A 27,900-nucleotide genomic window follows, 5' to 3' on the forward strand; every position below is an offset into this window, starting at 1 on the left:
CAATAATAATTTATCATAAATATTTTGACAGTATCTCTCAAACTCCCTATACCTGCAGTTTTTTAACAACAAAAGTTTTTCAACTGTAATTCTATCAATGATAATTTTTTTGGATGCATCTATACTTAATTTGCTTATACTTGAGAATTTACTGATATAAACATATTGCTTTATCATCAGAATATCAAATTTTCCGCCTTGTGTATATTCATATTAGCAAATTTTCCAAAAAGAATTGCTTGTCTATCAAAACTAATATGCCTGTCCAGTTTTTCGCAAAACCATTCTTCAATTCCATACCAGATCTCTTTCACACATGGAAATTCTACAAATATGTGATCAATAGTTTCAAAACCCCTCTTGCAAAATGTGCAAATTGGGGAATAAACAATTCTAAGTTTATGTAAATAATAGTTGCATGGAAATATTCTGTGTAAGATTTGAAACTGTAACCATTGCAATTTAGATTCTTGAGTTGTTTTAAAAGGAAGTTTAAATATATTTTTCCATTCTAGCTCTGAAAAACCTTCTTCTGTTTCTTCCCATTTTGATATAGATTTAATTTTGGTTGCTTTATGGCTTATCAATTGCTTATACATATCTTTACAACCTTTTTTATCTTTGAAATATATTGAAATAGTAGAGGGAATAATAGGCAAAAGTGGTTTTGTAGTTCTTGTATTGTCTTGTATATAAGAACTTGTCTTTGTTGGATTGCTTTCTTTAGTCCTGCATATTCTACAAAATTCATTTTAACTTTCAAAACATTTTGTTCATAATCAAAGCTGTACAAGTTACTATTTTCATCAAGAAGATTATAAATAAATATAATCCCTAAAGCATGCAGACTTTTAAACAATACTGATCTTCCACCAATAGTAATATTTGGATTATAACAAATATGTTCACAATAAAAATCTGGGTTAATTTTATCTTTTGCAGAATTTATATTTGACCAACTCTGAAACACATCTATCCAAAAACTGTTGGTTATTTTTATCTTTAAATTATTGATAAAATCTCTTCCAAATACCCATATCTTTTCTATACAAGTCATTAGTTCTGCCCCCAGTAGTTTTGTCCATTTTGCATTTGAATGTAGAATACGTCGAATCCATGTTGCTTTAAGAGCGGTGATCAATTCTTTATAGTCAACCATTTTAATACCCCCATTATAGCATATTCTTGAATTATGACATTTTTCTTTACTTTATGAGTTTTGTTATTCCAAAGAAAGTTATATAAATCAATTTCAAAAGCACAAATGGTTTCATCTTTAGGATTTGGAATTGTAAGTATCAAATGATTTAATTTTGGTATCAGTAATGTCTTTATTACTGTTAACCTTCCTAAAGGAGTAAGACTTCTATTATTCCACTGCATCATAACTTTTTTTTATTTCCTTCAATTTAGTCTTATAATTCAGTTCTACCATTTCTTGTAAATTGATACTAAATGTTATTCCTAATAAATCAAATGTTTTATTGTTCCAATCAAATTTCCACCTTGTATGATGGAAAACGTCCTTTGAAACTTTTTTGCTACCTATCCAAATCATTTTTGTCTTTGAAAAATTTATCTTTAGACCTGAAATTATTGCAAAGTAATCTAGGACTCTAATAATGCCATCCATGGAAGTGGGAGACCCATCTAAAATAAGTGAGGTGTCATCTGCATATTGAGATATTTTATATAGTAATGCCTTTAATATCTTTGTTTTTGCGTATTAGAATACCAAGTATTTCAGCACATAGAAGAAATAAGTAAGGAGATATAGGATCGCCCTGCCTACAGCCCCGTTCTGGACTGAAGTATGTGACACAATTCCATTTTGAATGACACATTATTTATTTGATTGTAAAATAATTTTCTCCAGTTTTGAATAGAAATACCAAACTTAAAAAAAACAATGTTTCTTGAATAAATTTCCAGGAGATAGTATCGAAAGCCTTTTCAAAATCGATAAGCATCAGAAGCCCCGGTATTTGTTTGGATTCTGTATAATGTATGATATCATAAATTAATCTTATATTCTTACCAATATATCTACCTTTAATAAATCCAGTTTGATCTGTATGTATTAATTTATCTAGGAAAAGTTTTATTCTTTCTGCAATACACCCTGATGCTAATTTATAAACAACATTCAAAAGAGAGATGGGTCTCCAATTTTTTAGAAACTGTTTCGGTTTTCCGGCTTTCGGAATACAGGTAATCACCCCTAACTTGTTACATTCAGAAAAATTGTGCCTCTCAGACATAACTTAGTAGATGAGTAAAATGTTGAATTAGTTGGTTGTTTGAAGATCTGTCCTATTAATGTCTTACGTTTGTGTTAATCTTTGGAACAATCGGGTATCGAACCTGGGACCCTTAAAAGTTAGGTGCTATCCAGGCCAATATGAACTATTTGGTATTATTACTGCAATTTGAATTTTAAACTTATTCCGGAGATCATACAAATTCTTCATAATGAGGAGATGAAAAATAATTTTAGAGAAAATGTCAGAAACGTCGCGAATGTCCTTAAACATCAAAAGATTTGAATTATCCCTGTGCTGGCAATTTTAAGTGAAGACAGTGGCAAACTCAAGTAGATCTTTATAATATATCTTACATATTTTGTTGCGGCAAAATATATACATGTACTTTCAAACAGCTACAGATCAATGTATCATAGAAAACATTAACACTTTTGAACCTGAAATCCTCAAGATGTAAAATAGAATCGAAGCATTTTGCAAAAACGAGAAAGAAGAGTGTTTGAATAGAGGGGAGGAGGATGACTTCATAGTTTTTCCAAAAAGAGTTGTTCATCATCTTCTTGACATAGGTTATTTCTCCTACACACTAGGGCTGGGACGATTCAGGGTTAGCTCGATTCGGTTCGGTTTCGATTCAGAACAGCACGGTTCGGTTATTTTCGATTCGGTTCATGTTAGGTCCAATTTATCTAATGACACCACAAAAATTAACAATTTTAATGAGTAGTATATTTGATTTGATTTAATTCAAGTTATATAACTATATGTTGTCATTTGTAAACATCATATCTATTCATAATGGCATTTTATAACTTTGATAGAAAAAAAGAAAACACTGACAGTCTATCAAAATTTGTTATATTAATGTGCTGCATAAGTTTTGGATTATTAAACAAATCTATAGTGAATCTAAAATGTATATGATATTGTTTTCATTGATATGCAAAAATTCAACAATTCTATCAATTGAGAGTCTTTGAAAATCTCTCCTTTATTGATTTACTTCTCTCATGTTAACTGTCAAATCTGTGTCATTACCTACGATGTTGATTTCACTCCACCACTGACAGAAATGCTATATGTCATGTAAAGATAAACTGCAATGATCTTACGGACCATATTCTGTTGGTATCTGAGTGGTGAAAATGCTAACTCTTAACACAGTAGTGAATTAAATCTCCGTTGCATAAAAAACCACATGTTTTCAACATCACTCGGACGCCATATTTGTTGTTTTGGTGTAAGTAAAATCTAAACCGAACCGAACCGAAATCCGGAATTTGTAATCGGTGCATCGAATCGAATGGTATGAATCGCGGTGCACCGAAATTTTCGGTGCACCGCACAGCCCTACTACACACCCGTATTCATGTGAGTGAAAAAATCTCGGGAGTCCCTCGTTGAACAATATACAATCAATCTACGTAATATACAATATTCAGATACCAGTCATTACTTCTGGTCTATTGTATACAGGATGCCCCATGGGTATTTTAGAGGGACTATGTCATTTGATAAAGACCACAGAGAAGGCAATGGTATAAATACATAGTAATAGATCCTCAACTTTGCAAGAACGGTGAAATTATCTGCTTTCCTGAAAGCAGAACACACTACTTTGTGGTTAACAAAATTCGTCGTTTGGGGTACTTGCTTCGACGTGTTGAAAAACAATTAAGTTTCCATCGGATCCAGTAACAATGTTAGGTTACTATATGTAGTAATTTATTAGTTATCGTAATTGAATTAATCATGGAAATGAAAGTGAAACTGTTAATTTCTTCAGTTAGACAATTCTTGGTGAATATTAAGACCCCATACTCCCCTTGTTCCGATACACATGCAAATTCAACTAGTCTAGCTTACAGAAATCATTCCCAAAATGGGACCACATTTCATGATATATACTGACAACAAATTCATTTCGTTGGTTGGTTGTTTGTTTTACGTCCTTATGAGAATTTTTCACTTATATTGAAACGCCACCAGTTGTAGGTGAAGTACCACAAATTTAGACCTATGCTTAGCGCTTACAGCTGTAGCAGTAAGGGTTCTTTAATGTGCAGAGACAGTTTCTAAGTATATGGAAGATTTCCATGTCTAACATGTTGATCTAAAACATGATATGCTGTAATGACATCTCTTTCTACAAGTAATATAATTTCTACTGTGTGGTCTACAGCTGATTTCCAGACCGGGATATGATGCAAATGCTGATATCGAAGAACTATTTCTGGAGTTGGAATTTTATTCCTATCACATGCGACATGGTCACATTCTATGTCAGTAGGTAGTTCTGAAGTACACTGTCCATCAAGAGATTCAACAATTAATCCCTCAAGATTACGTCCTGATGTCCGAATTTATCCAGCACATGATGATCGACAATACGTAACTTGTCACTAATCCATTAATTCCCATAAGGTCAAAGAACTCGGGCTTTGTAAATGTTCTGTTTGATCATCAATCACTGCATATACTTTCAGAAGAGCATAGAGTTAAGAATAGACACGTACAAGAACTGTTTTTGCACATAATTTCCTTTGAAGCCTTTTACACAAAGTTGTGAACATCCATAGTTGATATGTTTTACGTTTGTGTCTTTATAAAGTGCTGATGATACTGTTCTCCCCGCATTAGTGTGGTACGGATGAAGACCAGTTATCGCGATTGGTTTCTCTCTGTTTACGTGCAATGGTGATGCATGAAAACCACTTCCACATCCACTACAATGATCTCTGTTTTCACAATCACTGTGTGGTCCTTTCAACAACATTTTAAATATATGTTATTGTATTGCGGGGTGAACGCTCTAACCTCTATGCCGTCTCGACGGTCTAAGAAAAAGTTCATGCAAGGGGGGGGGGGGGGGGGGTCTAAATTCATTTGTTGTCAATAGGAGATTTCGAAACAACAAAATGTTAATTATAAGATTTACCTCAATTATGCATAACTCTTAACCTATCGATAGTATTGATTTGACATATTTAAAAAAAGTTTCCAACTCTCTATTTTGTATTCCGTATAGGGGTGTTGGGATTGATCACTGTTCGTTGTCTTCAACTTTCACACTTGTTCCTTTGAAATTGGCTTTCCATCTCTGTGAATCTAAGTTTTTGTCGAGAGATGTTTGACTTTTTCTTCTCTTCTAACGCATTAAAGTTCTAGTCAATTCACTCTAAATGGTTTTAATTTCGCGATGCTAAAAGTTCGCGGTTTTTCATATTGGTCTAATTACGGTGGTTTTATTTTCGCGGAATTCAAATTTTAATTTGATTACTGGTAACTGTTCAAAACGTATTGTGTTACACAAAATCCCCGACCGCAAACATAGCGCTATTAAAACAACCGCAATCATTTTCCCTATTTACGGTATTTTTTTTTTTTGCACTTCATCATGAACTTGTTGAGTTCTCTGCCTTTTGAGATAAACATACACAAAATTCGTCACACAAAGAATGAAAGTCTTTTATTTGTGTCTCTAAGAGCTGATAAAACTTTTATAAACGTTTGGGTTATACATGTAAGTTGTTCTAAATGACTAAGTGTATCCTAGTCAGTTGATTTTGTAAGCATAAGGAATAGTCCTCTGAAATTTATTGTTACGATAATACTTCTAAACATAACGCACACACATAATTGTAAATTTCACTTTATTTTATTGGGATACCCACTTCCGACCCCTACTCGGGGTTGAAGTCACGACTCGCAGAACATATCTCCTAGCAGCATGTGACCAGTGCGCTATAGACTGCTCGACATCTAGGTATCCTGCTTTCGATAACGATGGAATTTTCACTACACTGTCATACGCTACACGGTCATTGCGAATGGAAATGGGATACTGTATCATATATATAAAGCACAGAAAATTTCACTTTATTTGGATACCCACTTCCGGCCCTAACCGGGATTGAACTCACGACCTGCGGAACCAAATCTCCTAGTAGCATGTAACCAGCGCGCTAGACCGCTCGACCATCTAGGCAAGTCAAAAAAACTTGCTTTCGATGACGATGGAATTCTCGCCACGCTGTCACACGCTACACGGTCATTGAGAATAGAAATGGGATACAGTTATTTAACGTATATTTAAGAGGATCATACATGATACACATTGCATTCGAAATATTTATATATAAAGCATATATATATATAATACATGTGTATGTATATATATATATATATATATATATATATATATATATATATATATATATGCTTTATATATAAATATTTCGAATGCAATATATATATATATATATATATATATATATATATATATATATATATATATATATATATATTTATCAAAGACGTATCAGTCTCACCACCATTGTCTTTTTCAGAATAAAAACACGATGTAAATGTATGGGTTTATTGTATGGAATATATTGGCCACAGTGGTCAGAAACAACATATGTGGGGTCGCCGAACAACAGGGCTCACCCCAACAACAACATATTATGCGTCGTCCGAAAGGGCAAGTAACATGCTGGGTTGATCTCAATCATGCTACCGACACATACAACACACAAGTATTCAACTCTTAATTATTTACATAAAATGAAATTAAACTGTCAAATCAACATTCAACCATCATCAACAGTCAACGTATATTTTCACAACCAACGTGAAGGTGACGATTTGGCCATATGGGCAATCAGGGAGCCCACCGGCACATGGTGGGGGTAGGTACCTTCAATAGAACCGACCACTGTGCCATTGCCTAAAATACCCCCCCCCCCAAGTCTGAATGCCTACCTTACTTTATTTACAAGGAAATTCTTTGCTTTCTCCCCCATTTGCGAAATATTCTAGGACCCCTTGGATATTGCTAAGAAAAATATAATTTCCCAAGTCCGATAAATGAGTCCCGTCTGAGTGATAGAGTTGTGCTGGTTTCCCTATGAATAGGGGGTGGGTGAGAATTTTCCCCCCACAAGCAAACACCTGATTGGCTGCCCACCTATTCAACCTATTCCTAGCCTGCTCTATAGCCCTTACATTTTGAGAGTGTCTCCAAGAAATACGTGGGAGAAGGAAGGACCAAAGAAGTGTGGTGTAAGAGGATATACCTGAAAGCAATTTAATGTCAGCTTTGATTCTATGCAATAAGCTCTGGAGTTTAGTTTGGCCTAAATCATTGGCCACACAATGGATAAGCAAATATTTAGGGGGTTCCTCTAAAGTGGCCAAGTATCTGACTTTTTTGACCAGGTGTATGAATTTTAGACCGCCATACCCCTGCCACCAAATATCTACTCTTCTTTGGTTCAGGTCTAAGCTCCACCCCCGGTCTATTTCTTGCCGCTATTGATGCCTTGTTATGATTGATGGACCGACTATCTAAACTGTTATTCTGTCTGGTTTTACACAGCCTGTAATGCATACCAAAAATTGTGAAAACTTAAGATATAGGAGATGTTGGAGTAAGTGGTGATCTAATATAAGCTTGAAAAGCAGTGGACTTCCATCTGCCAGCCATTTTAATCTCTTCATCTGAAAACCCCTTGTCTGCTGCAACTGTTGCAGCCCCTATCCTATAAGAATGAGACTTGTAATATTTCTTATCCAAGCCAATAGCCATAATAATTCTATCTAAAACTGCCGAAAATTGATATCGCGTAAGTGGCTTCCCTCCAAAATGGCAAAACAAAGGTCCTGTAAATTGAGGTCTTATTAGCAAAAAATTGGCCATAGCTTGAACAGGGCAACTATTTGAGCCCTGCCTATTTAACATAATTGTGACCCCCTTTCCCAGTTGATCAGTTTTAGAACACCTAAGACACACTACTAATTGGTGATTTTGTATGCTAACATCATCAACTCCCAAAATTGACTGAAGGTTGTTGCCCTTGGATAAGGCAAATTCTCCAACTCGCAAGAAGGCAAAAAAGGCTAATGTATATGCTGCTTTATATAATTTGGCTTCATAAAGACTCGAACACACAGTGTTTAACGCTCCCATCAAGTTTGTCAGAATTTTTTCCGTTATCGGCAACCTAGTATCCGCCCAGGACTTCAGACGCCTGAAACCATCCAACACCTTAGCAATAACAAACCTATTTGTAGAGTCTTCTAATCCCTGAATTTTACACTCATACCCAATGGCCACTACATAAGCTCTAGCAGTAGACTCTGCATAGCCCTTAAGTGATAGGTATGCAATGAAATTGACTATTTGCTCTACTGGGGGTGGCCATATCATTTCTGCCTTAGTCACGCTCCTAAACCTATCGAAAGCTAAAACCCCCGTTTTGTACGTTGCTGATGTATTGGAGGAATTTGCTGCCGTCAGTAGTCAAGAAACTTCACGCTGGACAACATATCGTGAAATGCTGCTGGTATTGGATCTGGGATCTGGTTTGCTGTTGGAGCAAGTTGGCGTAATCTTCCCCACTGTTTACGAGAAATGGTATCAGCTATACCATTATCAATACCAACAATGTGTTTGGCCTTAAATGTGATGTTAAATTGCATAAACAACAATACTAGCTTCCTAATCACATACATAATCCGTGGAGACCTTGACGATTGAGTGTTCAAAATGCTAACCAATGCACTGTTATCTGTGTGAAATTGAACCTTATGGCAACTTAGATCCTCCCCCCAAATCATCACTGCCAACAGTATGGGGGCCAACTCAAGAAATGTTATGTCCCTCAAGACATCCAAATTTTTCCATTCTAAAGGCCACTCATAGTAAGTCCAGTTTCCTTTAAAATAACACCCACAACCAAATCCGACAGCCCCAGCAATGTCCGTGTATAGCTGGATCGCTCTAGAATTAACCCATTCTGAATGAGGAAAGTAAGCTACACCATTAAAATTGTCTTTAAAAAAATGAAGCCATATAACATGTCTTCTTTCAATGCTCTAGTGAGTCTAATATGACTATTTGGGCGAGATGGGCTATCACAAAATCTCCTGTTAAATGCCCTACTACCTCTGATAGCCTTGGAAAAGAAATTCAATTTTCCCCACCAATGATTCCAGTTCCTTTAACTTAACCTAGTTTTATTGATCAGAATACTAAGCAGCCCTTTCAGCTCCTGTATTTCTTCCCTGGGGATCTTAACATTCCTAAGCACTGTATCTATTTCAAGTCCCAGAAACACTAAGCAAGTAACTGGACCCTGTGTCTTTTCCCCTGCTAATGGAACTCCTAATTCACTGCACAACTCCTGGAAAATTGTCATTAACTGCAAACAGTCCCCCGATTCACTCCTACCCACAAAGATAACATCATCCAAATAGTGCTCGACTGTCCTTAAACCCGATTTGTTTATAACTGCCCACTGAAGAAATGTTGAAAACTTTTCAAAAATTGCGCAGGAAATTGAGCATCCCATGGGTAAGCACTTGTCAATATAGTAATGATCCCTAAATCTAAATCCTAACAGCTCAAAATCACCAGGGTATACTGGAAGTAACCTAAATGCACTTTTAATATCCACCTTACCCAACTCTGCACCAGGGCCTATCCGAGTGATCATGTCAACAACTGTATCAAATCTGTGTATCTCACAGTACACAATTCCGGGTCAATAAATGAAATGATGCCAAGGGATGGAGGGTACGGACAAATGTGTAATCATCCTACAACCACCACTTGACTTTGGAACAAGCCCTATAGGTGAAATATGCATATTAGACATAGGAGGTTGTAAAAAGGGGCCCATTATCCTTCGCTTTTTAACTTCTTTAAGGATTTTTTCCTGTAACTGATTTTTAAATTGACTTGCTGACCTCAAATTGTCGGAAAACGTGAAAATTCGAGGACCTGTATAATTCAACTTAAAGACATAAGTAAACCCATGTAACATTTTTGTTGCCACATGCCTGATTGGATATTGGTGCAGATACTGTGCTAAATTAGAGACCCTAATAGGAGTTGAACCGAGCTCCCAGAGGCCTGGGTGCGGCAAATCGAGGGTACTTTTGCGGGATGTGGTGTACTGGTCGACTCCCTTGTTGGGGCCCCTGTCGTAAAGGTTGTTTGGGACTGAATTGTTTGTTAACATTGACAGCAAGGGGGCAATTTTTCATTGCATGCTCTTGGCTACATTTAAGAGCTTGTCTACGAGAAAACCATGCAAATATATAAAAATGAAGGAAATGGTGGTCATCAATATCATTTCTAATCATTTATATCATTTGAGTATATAGTTGGAATAATTATAATTTGAGGTCAATTTATTGATAGGTCGTTTCTATTTTTAGTAACAGCGCATTCTGTATTTACACGTGGATTAGTCTTTGAACACAAGAAAAATCCTTAAATATTAGGGTTTTATTTTTTCAAAAATGCAAAGCAATTCTGAAGACTTATGAAAATAATGGATTTTTTAAAATGATATTTCCATGTAAACCACTTAGGGAGAAATCATGTTTGACATCATAAGTGTCCATATAGAGATTACATGGAGCCTGTAATTTGGCATTGTGCCAAACTTTTTCATTTTCTTGTTATATGGTCAATTTTGAAATAGGTGTTGCTGCAAAAGTAACGCTTAAATTTCTTTAAAAGTGTATAATACTTAAATATCAAATCCTTGTCTGTAAAATATAAAAAAAAATGTATTTTGGACTTTTAGCCGTTCATTTGCAATTAAAATTTTAAAACTGACAAAAATGAATATTTTTAAGCATTTAAAATTATCTTTTAAAGGATTAAAGATTTCAAATTTGTGATATTAGATGCATAAATTGTTTGGAAATTTAAGTTTATTTATAGATTTATCATTTTCTAATAAATAAATCCCAGTAATCTACTAGTTAATTTTTATATGAAAAAGGGGTTCTTTTAATGAAATAGACCTGTTGCTGGAATTACCTCCCCTTTGATGCACTCTTCATGCGTAGAAGGTACAAAACGATAGCAATATTATGGAATGTTATGATTCCAACTTGAAATGGGATTTGAGAATTTGTACATCATGTTTATGTGATATCAGTGAAAGACATAACAGTATCTGTGAATGTGATCTAGAAATTTCTAAATATTGGTATGGTTTAAAAAGTATCTGGTACTTCGTCCTGTTATACTGCAAACTAGTACTAGTGGCCATGCATTTTGTCATTGAAGAATTGAAAGCGTTCTTTCCTTGATAATTCATGCATTAATTGAGAATGCTTAGAAGTTATGTGGAGGAAATCAAAGAAAGTATGCATTTATACTCAGTCCAGATGGAGCATGTGAGGATCTAGTGCAGCCCCCCCCCCCCTTGAATTTGTAAAATGTATTTACCATCATGGTTGATGAAAAAATTAGCTATTGGTTTACATATATGCAATAAGTAATGAGGACAGGACAAAATAACAAAAGTGTGAAATAAAAATGCATAACGTGTTCTCAATTAAGAATGTATACTGTAACACTAACAGTTTGCTCGGTATCATTCTTTCTTCTTCAGTGATCAATGTAACAATATGACACACTTGATGCTTAATCATAGGTTACGATTCAACATGCAAACATTTACACCTTTCTCTATTTTACCAACAACAAAGATATAGATATTGTAAACTGATGGTATTACCTATATGTATATGCTAATGTAGTTTCTTAAAGTCATTGATGTAGGTAGAGTTTGGATCGTCACTATACTTTGTTCATCATGAGAAATTGATCGGGAAAAAATTTGGAAAAATCATTTATCTGACAGGGAAACCGAAGATTATTTCGATCAGGTCTCTTTAGCTAAATTATCCCCCCCCCTCTACTTTTTTATGTCAATCAATAAACAACTGAAATGGAAGCTTGAACTGATGAATTAAATCCTTGGATCCCCCCTTATTATCATTATCAAGGATTTTGAGCTTTGGGATGTGTTAAACTAATTTTTAGGGAGGTTGGGGGTTCTATAAAAAAATTGCCACCCACCCACACCCTCCGCCCTGGTGATGAGTGCCAACTACGGGGCCTCTCCACCTACACTGTAGGTGTTTAGACAGGACAGACTATACCAGCCGGGTCAGGTATAAACAATACATTTCATTATAATTAAATTATATTTCCAATTATTACAAGCGAACTTCTTTACTTTTGTGGGAATTCGGACGTTATTATTATCTGACTTTCATCTTCGGTGCAATTTAAAATATGTGATAACTGTCAGTTAGTATTTAAGCTATATTTCATATGTACGTGTAACGGTCTTCGGAGTGGAGTGTTGATGCAAAGAATATTTTTGTATTTAGATATAGGGCCACACCAATTTGTAAAATAGTTCTTCGGATTTTCAAACAAAAAAAGTGAGGCGAGAGGGCGAAATTATTTTACAAATATTATTTTTAATTTTGGAGATAAAAATTATGAGGCGAGCGAATACAAGAAATATAAATATTTTTAATTGAATTAAGTGTGATTTTAAAAAGCGGGCGCCTAAAAATAAAGATCTAAAATCATCAAATATCATTTGTTTACCACATAAACTTAATATTTTTCAACTTTGTTGATATAGTTTACGTCAATAAATAAGAAGTATTTCAGGTTTCAAAGACTTATTTTCTTTATACCTAATACATGTACTTTGCAACATTAACTGATAAGGTCTTTTTGAAGAATTTTATTTAAGTTTCATTTCTACAAACTTTCGATTCAGAGATATGCATATTGCTAGGGACACATCCAGTTTTGACATTCATTGCAAATGCAATATCCATTGCATCGCTTTGAGCATTTTCTTGAATTTTGATATGACATCACCAAACCTTTTGTGAATTTGTCGTTAACTGTCGGTCCGGTTTAAAATAGTCATCGATCAGTACCCCTTGCTTGTTGTAAGAGGCGAATAAATGGGACGGTCCTTCAGATAGGACTGCAAAAACTGAGATCCTTGTCACAGCAGGTGTGGCACGATAAAGATCCCTCAGTGCCATAAACGCTGAGCATAGGCCTAAATTTTGCAGCCCTTCACCGGCAATGGTAACGTCTTCATGTAAGTGAAATATTCTCAAGAGAGACTTCAGTCAATATATAGGCTAATCAAACAATCAATCATACGCTATCAATGTTCTCTAAATAGTGGCATCGAATAGCGCTTCAAAAGTTTCATCGGCTTCCAGTTCGATTCCAGCATAAGGAACTTCCAATCCAGTGTTATGAAGTATCGTACATATTAAGATTGACATCATGAATAACTTAACCGTATTACACTGTTAGGAAATTTCTCGAGAGCCCGCGCTTCTGTCATTTGTCAGCATATACATCAAGGTTATTTGTGCGTTTGTTGTAAAAACTAAAAAAAAAAAAATATTTACGGATATTTTTGAACACGCGGGCGGATATTCTTTTTTGATAATATTATAATTTGGATTTGTTACAAATAGAAGCGGCGAATCCGACGAACTAGATTACAAATTGGCATGGCCTAGTCAACATTATTGATTATTTTATGATTTTAACAAGATTATTCACTATCTAAGAGCATTTTACCATTATCCCCCCCCCCCTCTCTCCTCTCAATATAATGTTTATAATTATTAATTTCCGGTATTGAATATGGCTGCTTCGAATCCTTTCGCATGGATTTAGAATGTAGAATAATACGCTACATGTAAGAATAAAAAACAAAAGAAAGACAAGAAAAGAACATGCACATTCTTTTTAGCTCACCGGGACGACTACCAAAACAAAGGTCTCTTCATGAGGCATCTATATGTAAAATATCAAAGCCTTTCCCTATTGGTTCAAAAGACATAGCCCAGGTTGAAGTTTTTAAAAAATAGGTCAAGGTCACAAGGTCAAAAGTCTTGGTACCACATCAAAGGTCTCTTCATGGGGAATCAATAAGGGAAATATCAAAACCCTATCCCCCTTGGTTTAGAAGATATAACCCAAGTTCCTCAGTGTTATTATCAATAAAAAACGCATGGTTGAATGGCTCTGTTTATTCAACGTTCAATATTGTGACTCTCATACAACTTTTCAAAAGTTACATTGCTGTCTGGCTTAGTATTTGCGATTGAGTTTGATTATTTCAGAATGTTTTCAATAACCACTCAGATTTTAAAAATAGATTTATTCTTATTGTATCCATAGGAAAAGCAAATCTATGAAGAAATATGATCCAATTGCTTGTGGTATATTTAAGTCTCTGTAAGACTCTAAATAAAGAATTTATTATATACCCCTCTGAAAATACAGCAGGATATCCCAGGAAGTCCCGAGACAAAATCCCAGGATTTATCAGGATTGTCCTGAAAAGTCCTGCTTTTTTGAAACTGAGATTGACAAGGAATTAGAGGGACGGTATTGGCAGTGGGACATTTCAGGACTTTTAAGGATAATTTCCCCATTGAAAATACAGCAGGATATCCCAGGAAGTCCCAAGACAAAATCCCAGGATTGTCCTGAAAAGTCCTGCTTTTTTGAAACTGAGATTGACAAGGAATTAGAGGGACGGTATTGGCAGTGGGACATTTCAGGACTTTTAAGGATAATTTGAACACTTAAATTTGCCTTTTATAGTCCTGCAAAGTCTCACTTAATCCTGCAATCTGAAAGGGGAGAAAGTGGGATTATTCTGGACATGTCTTGGAAAGTCCCAGTAGACAGGACTGGGATTTTGCAGGATTTTATTGGATCTCCCTAAAAATCCTGCTTTTTGAGTTGATGCAGGACTCCTGGAAAGTCCCAATTTATCCTACTAACCTGTTTTGGTCTTACCCTACTGTGGAATAAAACTCGAGATCCAGGATATGTGATATCTTTTCTGTAAAAGTGGCAATTAAGAATGAAATTATGAATCAAAATGATAATCTGATAATAAAATTTATTTAACATACATATACATAAATTTCAGCAATACTTATATGAACTTCCAAAGCAAGTACTTTGAAAAGTTCATTTAAATTATGGCTGGGGTGAGCTAAAAAGCACTATTTCTTACGTAAACAAATAATTAAACAAGAGGTCCATGGGACACATCGCTCACCTTAGTCATCTTGGTCCATATTTAAAGATTTCCCATATACTTGTAAAACTTTTATCCCTATAATGTGGCCAAAACCTACCCTTGGGGGCCACGATTCAGGGTTGTCACTAGAAAATATTGAAGACGAGTCTCGGTATCATGGTTTGTAAGCAGCTTGAGTCCCATGAAAATTTGACGAGTCCCATGAAAGTTGAATTAAAGAGTCATTTAGATTTTTCCTACACCTTTATTTATACCAAGTGAACACAAGCTAATGTCGTACCTCTGTTCACTTTCATCTTCAACAAATGGCAAAAATCAGTTAATTTTCGCCAAGCCCATGCATAACATTGCAGTGATCACTTTGTACACATGAAATTAAAAGTAATCATTCACGACTCGGTCTCATACAACTAATTGCCCATTGCAAACAGAATTACTTCCCCGAATCCTCTATCATCGTTACAACCCTATTCAGTATTAAACAAAATTTTAATTAAATAATTATTGTGATAAAATAGATGCGTACTAATTTTGTTTGTAAAATGATGTAAAATCTACCAAAGTTTACAAACTACGCTACTTTCAATTCCAATAAAAATGGCTACCGGAAGACAAACATTTAAAATTAAATATAGATCCTGATTTGTAAAAAAAAGAAAAAGAAACATATATAAATAACTGCCTGTGAGTGGCAAAATGTTTTTTACTTTGTATCTAAATTTCAATATTATATTCTAATTTGCACCTAATTGACTGCACTAAACAAACAAGTCGGATTGGGACACTGTGAACTCGGTGGTATCATCTCGGTTCATATTAGAGCGTAACGTTTTACATAGATTTTTTCCTATGAGTTTTAATTAATACACAAATCAGGGCTTCTAAGTAAAATTATAATTTTTACTCAGAGTCCGAGACACGTTTGCGGGACTCGCCATATCAGACAAACCCCAATGAAATTTCTGTGATCCTATTCTTGCGTTAGTGACAACCCTGTGAATTTTACAAACTTGAGTCTACACTATGTCGGGAAGCTTTCATGTAAATCTCAGCTTTTCTGGCCAAGTGTTTCTTGAGAAGACAATTTTCATAAAGATTTTCCCTGTATATTTGTAAGTAAAACTTTGATCCCCTATTGAGACCCAATCCAACCCCCCCCCCCCAGGTCATTGGTTTTAACAAACTTGAATCAGTACTATGTCAGGAAGCTTCCATGTAAATTTCAGCTTCTCTGTCCCAGTGGTTCTTGAGAAGATTTTTGAATGACCCCACCGTATTTTTGCAATTATCTCCCCTTTGAAGGGGCATGGCCCTTCATTTGAACAAACTTGAAAGCCTTTCACCCAAGGGTGCTTTGTGTCACTTAGTTTGGTTGAAATTGACCCAGTGGTTCTGGAGAAGATGAAAATGTGAAAAGTTTTCGCCGACGACAGACAACAAACAAATTTTGATCAGAAAAGCTCACTTGAACCTTCGGCCCAGGTGAGCTAAAAAAAAATTTTTTAAACAGGTATTATCAAATTGTCCCTGAAGTTGAATTTTGTTTATCTTGATGTCACGGGTAACCTGGTTCAAAGATCTATTTCTTCGACTCGTGGGTGGGGGAAGGTGGCTCCAGACCTAAACAACTTGAGACGGTCTCTCATCTTGTTTCTAACTTCTTTGAGGGCCATCTCTGGATTTTTCTCTGGTACAGAGGCTTAAAAGATAGCATAATGAATTATTTGAGAGGTTGCATAACAGGTTTTGTAAATGAACATCATGCAAAATTTGAAATATCTATGTCTTGAACTTGTATATATGCACCTTCTGCATCGTCTTCCCTTTTATCTAAGCCATCTTTGGTCTCACGGGCGTTTTCCTGTCACACTGCATGATGTCAGTTCATCCACTGAAAACAGTGCCTTATTAAAAGTCATTTGATGATATTCTAAATTCATAACTATCTCTTCAAGTCCATGCTACAATGAAAGAGAACATGTACTAGATAAAAATATTGGAAACAGGATGATAATTTGTTAAGGTGTGACAATTCCACTAGACTACCAAAAAAGACGAATTATTACAAACCGAAAGTAAAAATACTAACCAGTAACGCCGTGTATTTTGAACAACTAGGCCTATCCCCCAGTTTCTGAGTGTAAGGTGAATCCTATATTCCTATCTGGAATCCATTCCATGCTTGATTGCATACTGATTCTGTTGAATGTTCTCCATCCTTGCGAATATTTCCCTGACTTCGCGCCCAGAAAGGAACATTGAAAAAAAAGCGCTTTGATCACTTGCGTGAACGTCAGCTCGTACACTGACTGACTCGTCCCCAGGTCAACACGTAACCAAAAGACGATCAGTAAAAAGTTATACAATCGACCAGTGGAAACCCAGTGTATAAGACTTCATATATATACATATGATATATTTTATACATGATATATCTTATATCGAATTAGAACGGGGAGAAGAAAAAAACACGACAAGCTTCGTACATTGTACAAGTTGACCGAAACGACATCACCGGAAGTTACAACTTTCAAAGAAGTCATTTATGATTTAAAGATTTGTGAATGGAAATCAGTAACATCGGAATGAAAAAGGACTACGGGGTAACGGATGACACTCTGTAAGTACCATATGCTTATTTTGTTTACGTTTGTAAATGATTACATGCATTGGAAAAATACACGCTTGATCGCTGGACCACTCGAAATTCCTCGATACAATCATTCTATTTACAGCTTAACATATCAAAATAAACTACTCTTTTTTTTAACGTAAACCATTGACTGGTTCGATCTAGATGGAAAGGGTATAATCACCAGAACATTGTATCATGGATATCCATCATTATGATTCTGTTTCGATCAGTTGACCTTGTTCTGTAATTATTACTGCTTCGTAAAATAACTACGGACAGTACGGTTACAAAATTTAGCATGGCAAGCTGATTGTATCCATCAGTGATAATTTATTGCTATTTGCACCTCAAAACATTGATGTGTCAAAGAAACTTTTCTAAATATAAAATTTTTAATCAGTGTCTTGAAAATTAAGTTTCTTCATTAATAATTTGTAATTAATTATTATTGCAGGAGATTGAGAACCCAAAAGGTACATGCTGAGCAATAAAGATGTAAACATGCGAATTCCTAAATGTACTAAATATTAAAACATCAACTGCAATCTTCAGTGGTGACATCCAAAAGTTGATATGCCATTGGTACTTCAAGTGATACGACCGTGACATTGGAAAATCCTTTTAACTTATCATCACTTGAGCCTGAATTGCAATCCTTTTGATACAGACATTTTTTTAAGTTCAGTTTCGAACATTAATGCCACTGTGTCATCTCTGGAAATGGAAAAGCCTACCACAGAATCTGATGAATTTTTGAACATTCTTTCACAAAAAGGGATCTTCTTTATTTTGAAGAAGGTAGCCCAGGAACTGGAAATCTGTTATCAAAATGATCTTAATAATACACTGGACAATATTCTAACCTAAAAAAAAACATGACAAACCCGATTGAACTCCTGTGATGAAGCATTTCAAAACTCAAATTATGGTAGTCTTTCAAGTGACATTGAGGATTTCAATAGCGCATTTGACAGTAAAGTTATTTTTATTCAAGTTCATTTTTCAAGTCTACTTTTGATGAAATATAGTCTTTTCTATTACAACTTATTATGACATGATTGTTGTTGTATACATAAATGTTCTTATCCACGAATCATTCACTGTTCTTATAGGTTTTTTTTAGCCTGAACTATGTAGCAATGACATGTCAAGGTAATCCAGAAAATGTAAAATCTTTTCTTTGATATGACAAGGATTTAATTTTGTAACAATTAATATCTAAAAGTCCTGTAACCCTCATTAAAGTCCTTTATAATCTGACTTCACTGGTTGTAAGATTTTGAGGGTAATTGCAAGACTTCTCTCTTTGCATACTTTTAATACGAAGTCCTGGAAAGCAATGTAAAGTCCATCTTCACAAGTCAAGGGTTATTGATTCGTTACCTCGCACTAACCCTTGACATCAGTCGCTATTTAAAAGTTGGGCTCGAGAAGAAACATATGATTGGTTTGCAGCCTGGAGCTGCAAACCAATCAGACAACGGCTTTTATAATCGGTCGAAAACAAAACTAAACAGTAAACACGCATGGCGACGGCATTATGGTGTAGAATTTGTGGCCAATTAGTACAAGACAGATACCATCGATTGATTTTTGGGAGTTCGTTTTGCTTGAAGAAACAATTAGACGAGGTTTTGGGGTATGAGCCGAATGAAAATGATGGATTGTCGAAGTACGTTTGTCGACTATGTTTTAACAAATTAAACAAGTTGTCTAAAATTGACTATGAACTATATAATAAACTACAACAATTAAAGGACGAAAAATGTTAATTATTGATTACGTTACGAAATAATTTAACACGCAATGATGTTGAAAAGTGGGGCGACTATCAGCGTCACTGCATTTCCCCCCAAAATAATGGGAACAACTTCGTAAGGTAGCGATTTACCACTGCCGGTTTTAGTCCCAATAAAAACATATTTTCCTTCTCTGATACATGATATCGAAAGCTTTTGGTTTTCAGTCAAATGATCGATTTGATGTTTTTCACATCTTTTCATCAACCATTTTTTACTTTCTGTTTATTCCCTTACCAAACTTTCATCTGAAACAAGAAATCCCATTGGCTGATTAATTTTAACGTTTTGCGTCATCCTTTTTCTCGAGCCCAACTTTTAAATAGCGACTGATGTCAAGGGTTAGTGCGAGGTAACGAATCAATAACCCTTGACTTGTGAAGATGTGTAAAGTCTTGCATTATCTTGAATGTATCAAGTATGAGATTTTTAGGGAATTTCTGGGACGATGTTTTCGTCTTCATTTTATAATAAAGTCCTGAAAAACACAAGAATGTCCTAGAAAAACCTGCTGCTATGAGAGTGGGACTTTGTAAGACATTTAGGTAATAAATATGTCCTAGAAATTCTTGCAAAGTCACTCTTGATGTAAGTGGGATATTCCAGGACAAATGCAGAAACATGAAGTCCTGTATTATCCCACTGCATTAGGACATGGGAGAAGTGGGACTTCACAAGGAAGTCCCAGGACTTCCAGGGATATCCTTCAATTAAGCAAAAAAGTGGGATTTATTTTCAGAGGGGTATACCATAATATAAATTGGCATGAAATTTGTTTTTAAAAATTGCATTTTGAAAGTACACATATATCAATTTTGTTATTCAAACGATGCATGTTAGTTTTTTAAAAACGTTATTTTTTTCAAATTTTGCAATCTGTCACCATGGCAACCAGGACCCATTGCAAAAAAAAAAAAAAAAAAAAAAAAAATGATGGATACATACTTCTGGTCATCTGATGTGAAATCATAAAGTTATATAAGACTTAATAAGATAACAAGGACCATGCATGGCAAACAGGTTTAGGTGGCTACCAGAATAAAAGTTCTACAAGCAGGAAAAAATGCCCAACTTGAAGTATTAATATGTTTACTATAATCGAGAGTCCAAAGACAAATTTTTGATATATCATAAATATACTTCTCCTCTATAAGATGAAAGTAATTTTGAATAAATCAAAGCGTTACTTTTTTACTACTAGTTGATTCAAAAGTTATCATTTTCTGCAATTTATCAAAATCTGGAATCGTGCCAAATTTGTGACCTTTGTGCACTTAAACGGAAGTAAAATTTTAGAGTCCCACTAAACAATATGAATATGTATATCCAGTTGTTTTATAAACTGTGTCAATTTTTAAAAATCCATTTTCCATAACCTGTTAGAATTTTTAAATAAAAAGGGTAAAATATACATAATTTTACCCTTTTGTCAGAACAAAAGTGCTATTTTTAGTAACATGGCTGTAAATCCCTATCCAGTGACTACATCCCCGAAAAAATATGCCACAGTATTTGATATTGATGTACTTTATTACACTCAAAATATGTTGTTGATCCGACAACCTTGCTTCCATCACATTTTGCATGGTTTTCTCGTAGATAAGCTCTTATTATAAAGGTGAGCATACGTGCAATGTTTCCTACCACAAAACCCCTGGAAGTTAAACATGTAACATTTATTTACCCCCTGTACTCCTGCAGGTGCCATGTTATGACCCCCAACCATATACATAACCCACAATTCTGTGTCAATGGCTGACCATGATTTGGTGGGATCCATTGCTAATTTGAGCCGAAACTGCTCATCATATATTTTCCACCCAGAGGACCTGCCAGCTCCCGTACGTACATCATGCATGTACTTGAGCATGTCCTGGTATTTACTTGTATGGACAGACGTGAACACATTCAAATAAATGAGAAAAGCGTCCGTCCATTTTTCAATAGATGTAATTTTAAGAGTATTCTTTAGCTTACTCTGCATCTGACCATCATTTCCAATGAGAAAAATTCTCTGCTAGCCGAGTCTTCAATATTTGATTTTTTTAACAAGAGAGTCAGGTCTACATATTTTCCCTCTACAATTTTCTGCCTGATCATTTCATTAACGTTATGCCCCAATGAAAATTGCACTGAATTTACTGACATGGGGGTAAAACCCCAATCCTATGACAGAAGTGTATTTGTACATGTCTGAAAGGGCTGGACGGCATTACTGGGCGGTGTTTCGTCGCTGGTTATTCCATCCTGCGGGACAGGCGGCTTCATTATTTGTATTCACCTGAGGATGGATGTTAAAATCCAGAAAGCGCTAGTGATTTAAATATATTTTGGAACTGTATATTTTCCTGCTTTTTTATTGAAATATATATATATATATATATATATATATATATATATATATATATATATATATATATATATATATATTTCAATAAAAAAGCAGGAAAATATACAGTTCCAAAATATATTTAAATCACTAGCGCTTTCTGGATTTTAACATCCATCCTCAGGTGAATACAAATTTTAAATAATCTATATATATATATAAGGATTCTAACTTGTATATGTCCACTGCAATTCAATAAACAGCTGTAGTAATCAAAACACTATCTTGCTCCAAAAATATTTTAATGATTAAACATTTTTTTGTCTATAAAACTAAAATACATCTGTATACTTACATAGTAATAGGCCACAATTAATCCTTAAAAGTAGATTAAAATCAGCAAGGAAAGTACCTTGAATTAGCAATGAAACCGCGCAATTGCGTATGGTGAACTAAACTAAGCGCTCGACACGAGAAAACATGAGCAGATAGATGTATCTCCACTTCCGAACATCAAATTACGGAATGTAGGCAAATAGAAATAATTTTAAAATAAAAAAAACCTACTGAGTGAACACATGTAAAGTACTTGATGATGCTGAAAAAGTTTATATTTTTCTATAAATAATTCATCATCTATATTTAACACTGTTGTCAAGGGCAATGATTCCCGTACTGTTATGTCTATTATACATTGATTTTCTAAAATCCACAATAATTTGTTTTACATTAATAAAGTAACAGTTTCTTTGAAACTGTTCAAATTAAAAGTATATTTTTTCAACAAGTTTTCTATGTATTTTTATTTCGTTGTTCATTGAAATTTTCTAATGTTGGCATTAACATGTGTTATGAATGTCTGACATCTTTGAAAAGAAGGAAACGTATACATTGTCTTTGTTGATTAAATGAAATTATATTGAGCGGAATATAATACAGATTTTCTACACGAGATGTAGCAGAGCAAATTACCTTAATTATTTTCTCTTCAGTAGTTTCTTGAGTTTTTAATATACTATCAATATTTCACTATTTCAGTACCACTTCACTTTAGGGCACGGTTATTCATAAATGTCCACTATCACTATTTATTTTGTGCAAGGTGAAGATAACGAACAGTGATCACTTTTTTTGTCTTAATTCTTGAAAGTTTTCACATTTAAAAAATAATGTACTCATTTGCGGATTTGGACCTGGGACAGCACACTTGCTAAACAATGTATGCTCTATCAATTATACCACCACATATCTTCTCTATTTGTGGATAAATTATGTATTAAGTAAAAGTTTATCACTAATAACAAATATAACCCTTATAGAGAAAACTTGTCCAGATATTTGATATACACAAAAATGATGAGTTATCATTCATTTTTCATGGTTATATGCTCCAGAAGAATAACCTAATAATTAATAATGCGTTTGAAATATCCGCAGCATTGGAATTGCAGTTAGAGTGATTGCACTTTGCTCTGTTGAAACGTAAATATTAATCTACATTGTACATTCTAAATACAAAAAAAATAAAAAAAAAATAAAATTGGAAAGTCAGCATAATAATAACAATAATCATAACGGGAGTTATTTTGATATGATCAAGTAATTTTGAGCTTTCTGGTTAGCTGATGTCCAACAAAAAAGAACAAAAATAAATCATTATGTTCACTTGCAAGTGGCTTTGATGTGAATATAGCATTTTATGTTTTGAATATCGTATCAAAAATAAATATTAAATTGATTATGTTTTTGTCGTTCAATAACAGCTCGTGTCTTCACTCATTTTTGACTATCTTGTACAATAATGTTAAGGAAAGGAATGGCTTTTATCATGAACTGGAGTCAGGATTGTTAAATCATGATAACTCTAATCTAAATATGACCAGTCAGGTATCATTTAGTAAGAATCATCAGCTATATGTTTGTTTGTTTTTTTTTACAATTGTTTAAGTCATACAATAAAAATATATTCGTATTCTCTAATTTACTCACGACCAAGTCTTGCATTGTATCTCTGTACAGAATGGCCGACCAAGTGTCATTTTGTAGGCTCTGGTAGCTAGTTTTGATGGTTTACATTATCCAATAATTGTGACTAATGCGACCTTTTAACACTAGAGTGGGAGTTCCTTTCTGGTATATTTTTCTAACCTTCATCTGATAATCAACATCAGTATATACATGTAAGTGACATGCATTTTCTCAACATTACAACAGATGTATGAATTTTAATCTACATGCCATTTGTCTAAAGTCTACAGTATTCGGGCAACCTGAATGTTGCTTCATGTCATTTATCTGTATATAGGTTCCACGGGCAGCACATCGTGAACCAATAATGATATACTATGCTGCATATACACTGCAAAAATGTATAGAATTAGATTGTACAAACACGAGACTTCTGTTCAGTGAATTTAGATATGAATTTCATAGATACCAAAGAATGTATCACTTTGGAAATACTTACTATATAAGATGCATTTGTGATGCCTTTGATTTTGATTTTCTGTATATTGTGTCTTGCACCATGATGAAATTTGACGATTGTAAATTGTTAGTGGAACTGACAATCGTATACATTAATTTGCTTATTTTGTCAATGCTTATTTATTTTTCTGTCTTTGTCCATTGTTACAGACCGGATGACGGTGGTTCAGGAGGAGGAGGAGGAGCAGTGACAGCTGTGGTTGTGGTTTTGCTTCTGATTGTAGTTATTGTGGTTTTACTGGTGTGGATGTACAGAAAAAACCAGTGGGGGTTCAGGGATAAAGTAACAGGTATAATATACTTTGTATTTCTTATAGGATTTATGTTAGTTATCTTCACATTTCATATACACTAATGTATACATTTGATTTAATCAAAGGAAGCAGTGATATATATATATATATATAATTATATATATATATATATATATATATATATATATATATATATATATATATATATTTATATTAGAAGTTGATTCGGCACAGTTGTAAATAAATATTGAAAATCAGAATGACACATTCCATAAAAAAACAATCATTTACTGTTAGCGCTTTCTCCATGTCTACATGGTTCATTAGGCAGTTCAAATATGTATAATTCCAATATCATTTATTACAATTGTTTTGATTGGACAAAAATAAAGCTGAACAAGAGTTTACACATCAATAAATCCGAAAACGCGATGTATTCATACACGCCTGAAAACAAATAACATAGTGCAGGGAAACTATTCAAATTTTTGCAATTGTTAATAAAGTGAACGAATTGGAATTATAAGAATCAAACATTCTTTTTGAAGAATTTATCGATGTGTAAACTCTGGACATTTTACTCACAAACTTAACATAAAAGTGCTTCGCACTTTTATTCAGTTTGTGAGTAAAATGTCCGGAGTTTACACATCGATAAATTCTTCAAAAAGAATGTTTAATCCTATAATACAAAAATTGTTTAGTAACGTCTTTGTTATGACGTCAATTAAACGAGTCCTTTATGACGTCATAATAACGTTAACCGGTAGTGTTAGGTATTTAAAAATTGTCTATTTTGTAAAAATATTATGCTAAATTGTAGTTCAATTATTCAAATAATTATTTTCTATTAAGACTTGGATTGAAAAGTTTAATAAAATAGTCTTCTTTGGCTTTGCGAGTTATTTCATTTTCAGTCCACATTTTAAAGAACGGGAACACTTTAAATTTACCACCCATGCATTCCGCAAAATGTTCACTACATGGGGTGTTCCGCACACTAGGATCTTTTACTTGTTGTTTGTGCACCCTTACTCGCGCATTAAAGTTTGTTCGTTTGTCCTATGTAGTTTTCTCCACAAGTAGGGCAAGTGGCACAGTAAATAAGGTTCTCGGATTTACAGTTCATGTTGGCATTGACTTTCAATATTTTCCCGGATTTAAAAGTAATGGAATCACCCTCTTATATATATTGTGGATCAAACTTAACATTAATTGGCAAGCCTTATAAAGTCAAAATCATGTAGTCTGTTATACATTGATACACATTGCATTTGAAATATTTTACATAAAGCACGGAAATAGCAATGACTGCCCTAAGTGAAGATACATTTTAATATAAAGCACAGAAAATTTCACTTTATTTGGATAACATCACTTCCGCCCCTATCCGGGGTCGAATGCAATGTGTATCATGTATTATCCTCTTAAATGTACGTTAAATAACTGTATCCCATTTCCATTCTCAATGACCGTGTAGCGTGTGACAACGTGGCGAGAATTCCATCGTCATCGAAAGCAAGTTTTTTGACTTGCCTAGATGGTCGAGCGGTCTAGTGCGCTGGTTACATGCTGCTAGGAGATTTGGTTCCGCAGGTCGTGAGTTCAACCCCGGGTAGGGGCGGAAGTAGGTATCCAAATAAAGTGAAATTTTCTGTGCTTTATATATATATTAAAATCCCGCATTAGACACCTGAAAACAAAAGTACGTACCATCTATCCTTCTGTGTTTAGTAAACCAGAAGTGATAAAAGAATTAGATAGGTTACATAAGGAATATGTTTTGGTTCCAGCTGACAAAGCTAGTAACAACATTCTCTTTGTTTGTAAGGCCCATTATTACAACTGTATTTTAAACGAACTTGGCATTAATTCCACTTTTGGTAATCATACTTATACTCCAACTGCCCTTTTAAAAGATGACATTCTTCAAAACCATGCTTCAGTTTTAGACACATTTAATATCACAGTCAATGGGTCGAATGAATATGAGTTACCGTACCTATACTGGATTCCTAAACTACATAAAAACCTTACAAACAAAGATACATTGCTGGATCCAGTAAGTGTTCTACCAAGCCCCCATCTTTGCTCCTCACGAAAATGTTAACAGCTGTGAAGGAGAAACTTCACACTTACTGTGCGACTACATATGCCAGAAGTGGTGTTAATCAGATGTGGATTCTAAAAAATTCTAAAGAACTTTTAGTAAACTTGAAATCGCAGAATTGTTCCCAAATCAATAACATTAAAACCTATGACTTTTCAACACTATACACGACCATTCCTCACGATAAATTAAAGACTAGACTTTTGACATCATAGACAGTTGCTTCTTCAACAAAAACGGAAAACGGAAATATTCATATCTAGTGATCAGTCATTCAAAAACTTACTTTGTTAAACACCACTCTGATTCCACGCACAAGTACTCTGAAGTTGAAATAAAAAATATGCTAGTTCCTCATTGACAATATCTTCGAGGTCTTTGGTGATCAGGTCTTCCAACAGTCTGTTGGAATTCCCATGGGAACGAATTGTGGTCCTTTGTTAGCTGACCTGTTTCTATATTCATATGAAGCAGAATTTATCCAAAAACTTCTACGCGAGAACAAAAAATCTCTCGCTGTGGCCTTCAATTCGACATTTAGATATATCGATGACGTTTTGTCTATTAACAATAATAGCTTTCATTCATATGTCGATTTGATATATCCCTGTGAGCTCGAAATAAAGAACACCACAGAGTCGTCCATTTCTGCTTCATACTTAGATATTTTATTGAAAGTAGACATTAACGGCAAATTGACAACTCAACTGTATGACAAACGGGATGATTTCAGCTTCTCCATCGCCAACTTCCCATATTTATGTAGCAATATTCCATTATCACCTGCATATGGTGTTTATATATCTCATCTGATTCGATATGCAAGAGCTTGTTTTGGGTATAGTCAGTTTTTAAATCGAGGTAAGCTACTGACAAACAAGTTGATGGTACAGGGGTTTCAACAGTCTCGATTGAAGTCAGCATTTCGCAAGTTCTATGGTCGTTATAACAATCTGGTTCGTCAGTACAACCTCGCATTGGGTCAAATGCTGTCTGACGTGTTTCATACCGATTGTTAAGCCGTTCTTGGCACACTGATTTTGACTGCGGATAACTCCGTTTACCTGATCAGGATATAGGGCTCACGGCGGGTGTG

At 34.5% G+C, this 27,900-nt stretch overlaps 1 protein-coding gene across 3 annotated transcripts in view; it reads left to right on the forward strand.

The window, feature by feature from the left end:
• LOC125682148 (uncharacterized) overlaps positions 1-27,900 on the forward strand; it is a 66,817-nt gene that overhangs the window by 14,099 nt on the left and 24,818 nt on the right. For all 3 annotated transcript variants that reach the window (XR_008801746.1, XM_056160017.1, XM_056160012.1), the window contains one exon: positions 24,591-24,730. Coding sequence is in view for 2 of the 3 variants with exons in the window: in XM_056160017.1 (XP_056015992.1) it covers positions 24,591-24,730 (140 nt within the window). In the remaining variant the exon portion in view is untranslated. The remainder of the gene's footprint in view (positions 1-24,590; positions 24,731-27,900) is intronic.

Source organism: Ostrea edulis, chromosome 1, assembly GCF_947568905.1.
Source record: "Ostrea edulis chromosome 1, xbOstEdul1.1, whole genome shotgun sequence".
Classification (NCBI taxonomy): Eukaryota; Metazoa; Mollusca; class Bivalvia; order Ostreida; family Ostreidae; genus Ostrea; species Ostrea edulis.